Source organism: Somniosus microcephalus, chromosome 3 (genome assembly GCF_052327205.1).
Source record: "Somniosus microcephalus isolate GS21.2 chromosome 3, FLI_Smic_1.0, whole genome shotgun sequence".
NCBI lineage: Eukaryota > Metazoa > Chordata > Chondrichthyes > Squaliformes > Somniosidae > Somniosus > Somniosus microcephalus.
Window position 1 is genome coordinate 265,681,419 of NC_140989.1, and position 8,773 is coordinate 265,690,191.

At 55.4% G+C, this 8,773-nt stretch overlaps 1 protein-coding gene across 1 annotated transcript; it reads right to left on the bottom strand.

The window, feature by feature from the left end:
- Positions 1–722: 722 nt before the first annotated feature.
- On the bottom strand, positions 723–8,210 carry LOC147121887 (actin, alpha cardiac muscle 1-like). Its single transcript, XM_085982417.1, has 7 exons — positions 8,105–8,210; positions 4,804–4,944; positions 3,660–3,984; positions 2,926–3,087; positions 2,615–2,806; positions 1,807–1,988; positions 723–1,243 (listed from the first exon to the last, which is right to left on the bottom strand). The coding sequence occupies exons 2-7, from the start codon at positions 4,930–4,932 to the stop codon at positions 1,100–1,102; spliced, it is 1,134 nt and encodes a 377-aa protein (XP_085838543.1). The 5' UTR covers positions 4,933–4,944; positions 8,105–8,210; the 3' UTR covers positions 723–1,099.
- Between the last annotated feature and the right edge of the window lie 563 nt (positions 8,211–8,773).

The following is an 8,773-nucleotide window of genomic DNA, read 5'->3' on the forward strand; positions in this document are numbered from 1 at the left end:
CGGCCATTTAAGACCGAGATGAGGAGGAATTTCTTCACTCAGAGGGCGGTGAATCTTTGGAATTCTCTGCCCCAGAGGGCTGTGGATGCTGAGTCTTTGAGTATATTCAAGGCTGAGATCGATAAATTTTTGGACTCTAGGGGAATCAAGGGATATGGAGATCAGGCGGGAAAGTGGAGCTGAGGTCGCTGATCAGCCATGATCTTATTGAATGGCGGATCAGGTTTGATGGGCCGTATGGCCGACTCCTGCTCTTATTTCTTATGTTTTATGTTCTTAAAGGTGTCTGTGTCGCTGCCTGATGGATTAATAATGTGTTATTATACATTTTATGTGAGATTAATTAAATTCTTGCCATTTGTACATTTTGCTTCATCTATGACACATTTCCTAAGGCACCTGGCCTGAATAATATTATTGGTGAGATGACCAGACTTTGTCTCCTCCAAGACCCCATCTGGTGGATTAGCCACAGCGAGGGGACCCTAGAGATAAGCTGGCAGCATCTTAGCAGAAAGGAGTTTGGGCGGGTGGGAACGTCACAACTCATTGTCCCAGACTAGGAACCTGGCTCAGGGTGGCAAGGAAACTGAGAGCTTGCACTGAGGCAGCCTCTCATCCCAGGTTGGAGCCTAGACCCAAGGAGTCTGACCCATTGACCCCACCCAGTCGGCCTGACAATCAATACTTGGGGGATGGGAAAAAATCACTCAACAATCAGAGAATCATCTGTTTTTTTTATTGACGAGAACAAAAATAATGTTCATAAATAACAAAACAGGGACTTGAACAAAACAATAAAGGGACAGACATTTACAGAGGAGTGTTAAGATATCGTTTAGGGCTGTGCTTAGTTCCGCTGATTGTCGATTAAGATTCGTAAACAAAGAACACTGACAAACTGGGGCACATCTCAGTCCAGGGTAGACGTGACGAGGAACAGTCTGACCCTCTTCTCAAGGTGCCTTGGTTGGAAGCCAGGTCAAGTGCAGTGTAGATTAGAGCTGTAAGCACACTAAAAAACCTCCAGAGGACAAGGGATGGATTGCCTTTGTCCAAAAACTCACTCCCTTTGATTGCTGCATGGGGCTGAGATTGTTTAGAAGCACTTCCTGTGGACAATAGAGGGACCGGCCTCATCGTACTCCTGCTTGCTGATCCACATCTGCTGGAAGGTGGACAGGGAAGCCAAGATGGAGCCTCCAATCCAGACAGAGTATTTACGCTCAGGGGGGGCAATGATCTACAGAGAGAGAAAGCAAGAGAAAATGTCTTTACTCTGTCACAGGCAGCTCATTGCAAAGCAGTTTGTACAGTTAACATTTACAAGGCAAGTTCACGGCTTTAAGAAGGAAGGACTTTGCATTATCACACCTCCCAAAATGCTTCATGCAGTCGCTAGCATTTTTAAAATTAAAGTACAGTCACTGTCACTATGTAGTAGAACGTGGCAGCCATTTTGTGCCCAACCATGTCCCACAAACAGTAACTGAGATGGACGACCATTAACGCTACGAAGAGCATATTTGAGACATGATGCAGTGTCGTTTAGACCAGGACTACTGCTTCAGGTCGAGGCTAATAGGTATCGTCACCTCCCAGCTCTGAAGACAGCATTGAATGATTTCATTTTCCAGGGAGAGAGAAGCATCAGCTGAGAGGAGTCCAGCTCACTATCTTGGACAGAGCAATGTTGATGGTGGAGCAGGTCCATGCCCAGATAAACCTTTCCTATAGATGCTGATGGGTCTTCTCAGCTGAGCAAGGAGCATCAACAGCCAATGGACTCCCCAAACCTCTACCTACCTTGATCTTCATTGTGCTGGGGGCAAGGGCTGTGATTTCCTTCTGCATGCGGTCAGCGATACCAGGGTACATGGTGGTACCACCAGACAGGACGTTGTTGGCGTACAGATCCTTACGAATGTCAATGTCACACTTCATGATGCTGTTGTAGGTGGTCTCATGGATTCCAGCAGATTCCATACCTGGGATAATGAGAGAGAAGAGAAAGGACTAGGGTGAGATGCAGTGGCTGTGGACAGGTGTCAATGCCCTACCATCCCAGGGACCAATGGAATAGAGTGGGGGTGGTCTACTTTAACCCTTCCCCCCTGCCTTCAATGCTAGTTGTGATGGGTGCTTGAGAGGCCAGTTATTAAAAGCACTCACCCCTGACAGGAACATGATTGGGCTCTGATTCTAAAGATTGCGAATCCAACAGTCACTCTGGAACTAGCTGTGCTCTTCATTTTATTTTACTTGACAATTGAGATTCCAAAATAAAAGTGGTCACGTTGTATTTTTCCCCCGCAAAAGCAGCCCAATGGCTTCTGGGTGCTGTGGTACAGACCAGTGTGTGTTGGCTTTGATCCCTGGTGTATGCTGAGCGAGCTATGGGTAAGGCCACTGCCATCAGCCTGGCTTCCTGCTCCTGATCGCTTTCAGGTAGCCCCACTAGGGGTGAGGTCAAGGATCAGGCTCAGGCAATGCCCCCAGGACCAAATAGCCTGACTTGGGCAAAGTGCCGGTTGGACCCACCCTCAGTCCATGGGACGGACATCAGAGTGGCTCACGGAATGGCCCAGCCCCGGGATAGACAAAGAGTTCTTACCAATGAAGGATGGCTGGAAGAGGGTCTCGGGGCACCGGAAACGCTCGTTGCCAATGGTGATGACCTGACCATCGGGGAGTTCATAGCTTTTCTCCAGAGAAGAGGAGGATGCAGCAGTGGCCATCTCATTCTCAAAGTCCAGAGCCACGTAGCAAAGTTTCTCCTTGATGTCACGGACAATCTCACGTTCAGCTGTAACGAGCAGAAACAAGGAGGTTAACACAAAGCGAAAGGACCACCCCATCCCCGGAACAAGGTGTGTCCTGGGGCACCACAGGATCTGGTCCTGGTGCCACCAGACTTTCACTCACCAGTGGTGACGAAGGAATAACCGCGCTCAGTGAGGATCTTCATCAGGTAGTCAGTCAGGTCGCGACCAGCCAGGTCCAAACGCATGATGGCGTGAGGGAGGGCGTAGCCTTCATAGATGGGCACATTGTGGGTCACACCATCACCAGAGTCCAGGACAATACCTACAGGAGAGGCAACGGCAGCAAGAAGGTCAGACACAGGTCAAAGTACGATAATGTGATGTTTTCCTCATCTTCAGACTTTGGGAAGGGGCGAGATTTTAACCACTCCCCTCTGCACCTGAGGGCATGGGAGCTCCATCTGACGGACATCCCCCTCAATGTTGCTTCGTAGTCGCTCCGGGGCTAGGGGGATCGTACAATCAAGGCTAATTCTCGGGATAGCTTGCTTTCCCACTCAGATAACCTGACCAAGGCCAAACCCACCTTCAGCAGGAAGCTTCCAATGCCTGCCTGCTCTCCAGGGGAACCCCAACTTGCACAGTGGGATCCTGGAGAGATCGAGCGAGGGCAGGACCGGTTCGGCTGTAATGCCCTCCAGAGTCGAACAGCCTGCGGCACTCACCGTCTGGGCTTTGCATGTGAAGCATAGCCCTTGGGTGAGGCACCAAGGCAGGAAGAGGACTGCTGATAGACAGGCGAGCCAGCACTTCAGGGTTAATGACTTGAAGTTTCCCACCCGCCCTTTTACTTTTCTTAAATCGAACAATTTCAAGTAAAAAATGCAAGCGTACCGGTGGTACGGCCGGAGGCGTACAGGGAAAGCACAGCCTGGATGGCGACGTACATGGCGGGGACATTGAAGGTCTCAAACATAATTTGGGTCATCTTCTCCCGGTTGGCCTTGGGGTTGAGGGGGGCTTCAGTGAGTAGGGTGGGATGTTCCTCAGGGGCCACGCGCAGCTCATTGTAGAAGGTGTGGTGCCAGATCTTCTCCATATCATCCCAGTTGGTGATGATGCCATGCTCAATTGGGTACTTCAGAGTCAGGATACCTCTCTTGCTTTGGGCCTCATCTCCTACGTAGGCGTCTTTCTGACCCATACCGACCATGACACCCTAGAACAGGATAAGGAGCAGATTAGAGTCGGGTCTGACAATCTAGCACTATCAGAAAGCTGGTCTCTGTGTTACAGGAGCGGGCTACTTCTCCCCGAGGAGCAGAAGGTCTCTCAGGAGGCGCCTCAGCCTCTCAGTGCTCCCTCCATGAACCTTTCGTTATTTAAAACATTTTATTGTGCCTCTCAAAATCTTCAACCTGACATTTCCAGTTGAGAAACGCGCGGTTGAGTTTCTGATCAGAAAACATGTATTTGTCCCAAGCTGGAAAATTCCCGAAAGAAAAAATAAAAGTGGGAAAGTCAGAGTGCGAGATGTGAGCGGGCTGGTGTGGGAGGTGAACTGGAATCAGAGCAAAGCAACGGTGGGTGAGACATTGCAGATTGCTCACTCAGTGCCCACACTCACTCCACACATGTGCCAGCTCTTTGCCTTTTAGACAACTTCCAATCACCGCTCTATAATTAGATACCTCACATTATCTCTCGGGATTCAAATACTCATCGTGCTAAAGGAGTCGAATGATTCATCCATCTCAACTCTGGCAAAGAGCCAGGGGAGAGGAGAATATTTTTACTCAGCGAGTTGTTGTGATCTGGAATGCGCTGCCTGGAAGGGCAGTGGAAGCAGATTCAATAGTAACTTTCAAAAGGGAATTGGAGAAATACTTGAAATGAAAGAATTTGTAGGGCTCTGGGGAAAGAGATGGGAGGGAGAGCTCGTTCAAAGAGCCGGCACAGGCACGATGGGCCGAATGGTCTCCTCCTGTGCTGTTTGATTCTATGTAACTCGGTTAACACCGGAAGGGTAGGAGCCTACCTGGTGCCTGGGTCGGCCCACGATTGAAGGAAAGACAGCCCTGGGAGCATCATCACCGGCGAAGCCAGCCTTGACCAGACCGGAGCCATTGTCACAGACCAGCGCAGTGGTTTCCTCGTCGTCGCACATGGTGTTGGGTTTCTGTGGGGGGGGAAGGAAAAGAGAGTTAAAATATGTCGAACTCACACGGAGATTTCTTAATGAGACAGAGCACCCGCCCCCGCCCCTCCCCACTGAGTGATCAAACCCCTCCCCAGGCTCCCCCAGCCTCACTAGAGACCCCATATTGAGCATCTGCCTGGTGGCTCGGGCGGGGGATTGAGCAGAACTTGTTGGAAACCGTTCCACCTCCCCCACCTACTCCTCACCCCCTCCCCATCCCCTCCACACCCCCTCCCCCACCTACTCCTCTCCCCCTCCCCATTCCCTCCACACCCCCTCCCCCACCTACTCCTCTCCCCCTCCCCATCCCTTCCTCACCCCCTCCCCATCCCCTCCACACCCCCTCCCCCACCTACTCCTCTCCCCCTCCCCATCCCCTCCACACCCCCTCCCCCACCTACTCCTCTCCCCCTCCCCATCCCCTCCACACCCCCTCCCCATCCCCTCCACACCCCCTCCCCATCCCCTCCACACTCCCTCCCCCACCTACTCCTCACCCCCTCCCCATCCCCTCCACACCCCCTCCCCATCCCCTCCACACCCCCTCCCCCACCTACTCCTCACCCCCTCCCCATCCCCTCCTCTCCCCCTCCCCCACCTACTCCTCACCCCCTCCCCATCCCCTCCTCTCCCCCTCCCCATACCCTCCACACCCCCTCCCCCACCTACTCCTCACCCCCTCCCCATCCCCACACCCTCCTCACCCCTCCCCCACCCCTCCTCACCCCCTCCCCATCCCCTCCTCTCCCCCTCCCCACCCCTCCACACCCCCTCCTCACCCCCTCCTCTCCCCCTCCCCACCCACCCCTCACCCCTTCCTCTCCCTCTCCTCTCCCCCTCCCCACCCACTCCTCACCCCCTCCCCATCCCCTCCTCTCCCCCTCCCCATCCCCTCCTCTTCCCCCCCCACCCCTCCACACCCCCTCCTCACCCCCTCCTCTCCCCCTCCCCACCCACCCCTCACCCCTTCCTCTCCCTCTCCTCTCCCCCTCCCCACCCACTCCTCACCCCCTCCCCATCCCCTCCTCTCCCCCTCCCCATCCCCTCCACACCCCCTCCCCATCCCCTCCTCTCCCCCTCCCTCACCCACTCCTCTCCCCCTCCTCACCCCTCCCCACTCCCTCCTCACCCCCTCCTCACCCCTCCCCATCCCCTCCTCACCCCCTCCTCACCCCTCCCCATCCCCTCCTCTCCCCCTCCTCTCCCACTCCCCACCCACTCCTCACCCCCTCCCCATCCCCTCCTCTCCCCCTCCCCACCCACTCTACTCCCACTCCCCACCCACTCCTCACCCCCTCCTCACCCCCTCCCCCACCCGTCCTCTCCCCACCCCTCCTCACCCCCTCCCCCACCCACTCCTCTCCCCCTCCCCACCCAATCCTCACCCCCTCCTCTCCCCCTCCCCATCCCCTCCTCTCCCCCTCCCCCACCCACTCCTCTTCCTCTCCCCACCCACTCCTCACCCCCTCCTCTCCCCCTCCTCTCCCCCTCCCCACCCAATCCTCACCCCCTCCTCTCCCCCTCCCCATCCCCTCCTCTCCCCCTCCTCACCCCCTCCTCTCCCCTCCTCTCCCCCTCCCCCACCCACTCCTCTTCCTCTCCCCACCCACTCCTCACCCCCTCCTCTCCCCCTCCTCTCCCCCTCCCCATCCCCTCCTCTCCCCCTCCTCACCCCCTCCTCTCCCCTCCTCTCCCCCTCCCCCACCCACTCCTCTTCCTCTCCTCTCCCCCTCCTCACCCCCTCCCCCACCCCTCCTCTCCCCACCCTCCCCTCCCCTCCCCAGCCCCTCCTCACCCCCTCCTCTCCCCCTCCTCACCTCCCCCTCCTCACACCCTCCCCCACCCCTCCTCTCCCCACCCTCCCCCACCCACTCCTCTTCCTCTCTCCACCCACTCCTCTCCCCCTCCTCACCCCCTAAATTGACTCACTGATAGTCAATCTGTGCGCAGGGCAGCTCAACTGCGGTGAGGCGAGACTCCCAGGGCCCCGGCTGGACAAGGTCTGATCCCTCCTTCACTCAATCGTCTTTAGGTAAAATGGCCCCAGGCACAGTCCAACTTTAACCCAGACTTGCTCCGAAACTAGCTATTCACATTGCTCTCACCAGGCATGGCTCCTGCGGTTACTTTGGGTTTCGATGGAACAGCTTTGGTGTGAAGGGGGAGAGAGAGAGAGGGAAAGGGAGAGCAGGGGAGAGGAGAGGGAGCGAGAGAGAGAGGAGAAGGAGAACGGGGTGAGAAGAGGGATGGAGGGGGAGGGGGAGGGGGAGGGACAAAGGGGGAGAGAAGGTTGAGGAGTGGGGGGAGAGAGGGAGAGAGCGGGGAAAGAGGGGGAGAAGGGAATGCAGTTCCCTTGCGGGCAGTGCCCCAGTTATTTTGCCCCATCTTGCAAGCAAGGCCTTGAGGGGACAGGGGAAAGGTGCTGGGATGCCAATTGGCTAATTTAACAACCAATAGCTTTGACAGCGGCTGCAGAAAGATATAGAACCTGGCGCATCCGGCTTTCCCATCTGAAAGAGGGAGTAAGCCATGTTGCTGGGATGGGAGGCTGGACGGGAAGTGAGGATACTTTTTCAGGACACTGGGATGGTGCAGAGTCCCAGTTTGCTCAGTCAGGTGTCGAGGAGGAGCGGAATCCCGGTTCCCACTATGCGGAGGCTCTGAGCCCATTGGCGGGAATGCCAAGGACTGTCTGGAGTCATTCGCCCTGCACTTGGGACAAGGGACCAGCCTCAGACAAACCAGAAATGCACAAGAGACAGTGTGGGAAGTGGATACACGTTCTGATTTTAACGATCGCCACCTATGCAGAGGTTGGATGAACCGGTCCGGCATTAAACAAACCCCTCACGCTGTCTCGCTCCTAATTCCACTTTCTCCCACTGTCTGATCTCCTTTGTCCCCGTTCTCTTTATCTGTTTAAACATTTAAATAATTTCTTCTCTTTTCTGTTTCCGGTTTACTCGATCCTACTCTCTCTCCCGCATCTCCTTCGGTGATTTCTCCATCTTCCCCGCTGAGCTTTTCTGTCTGCTGTATTTCTCCTGGTGTCTCCTCGCCCTCTCCAAGTTAAAACCCCGTCGATCCTTTCCCTTCGTGTCCCCTGCAGTACAAGAAAGAGCGAGAGTCTGGGTCTTACCGGCTCCTAGGAGAGAGAGCGAGAGGCCTAGGTGATATGGAGGTAGGATGAGCTGCTCTGTGAACCTCTTGCTTTTATACTTCACGGGGGAGCCCAGCCTTGCCCCAGTCACAGGTCTCCAGAAGGAATTGTTACTCTCACACTCCATATTTGGAGATGGGCCGAGGCTCAGTTTACCAGCCCATTCAAGGTGAAATATCATCAGCGCAACCCAATGAGATTGAGCATTGCGCACGGGAGATAGACACAGCCATGTTAGGACAAGAGGGCACCAATCAGAGGTAAGCATGGAGAAGGAATACCTCTCCTTATAGGGCTGGCCTTCTGGGAAAGCCCTGCGTCTCGCTGAGCTGAGCCATCTCCCGTGTCCACAGCTATTATTGCAGTAACCGGATCCCCCAGGCCCAAGTGAAAGGAAAGTTAATCCAGTGTCCACTGGCAGCCCGGCCGTCCCACATCTCACACGACACGGCTTCCATTGCAAGCAGTGCTTCACACTTCTTTCAATTTGCTTTCCTCCCCTCCTGACGTTGGGGGGAGGAGGGGGGAGGTGGGGAGAGGTGGGGGAGATGGGTGAGGTGGGGGGAGGTGGGGGAGGTGGGGGGAGGTGGGGGTGGGGAGGTGGGGGGTGGGGAGGTGGGGGAGGTGGGGGGAGGTGGGGGAGGTGGG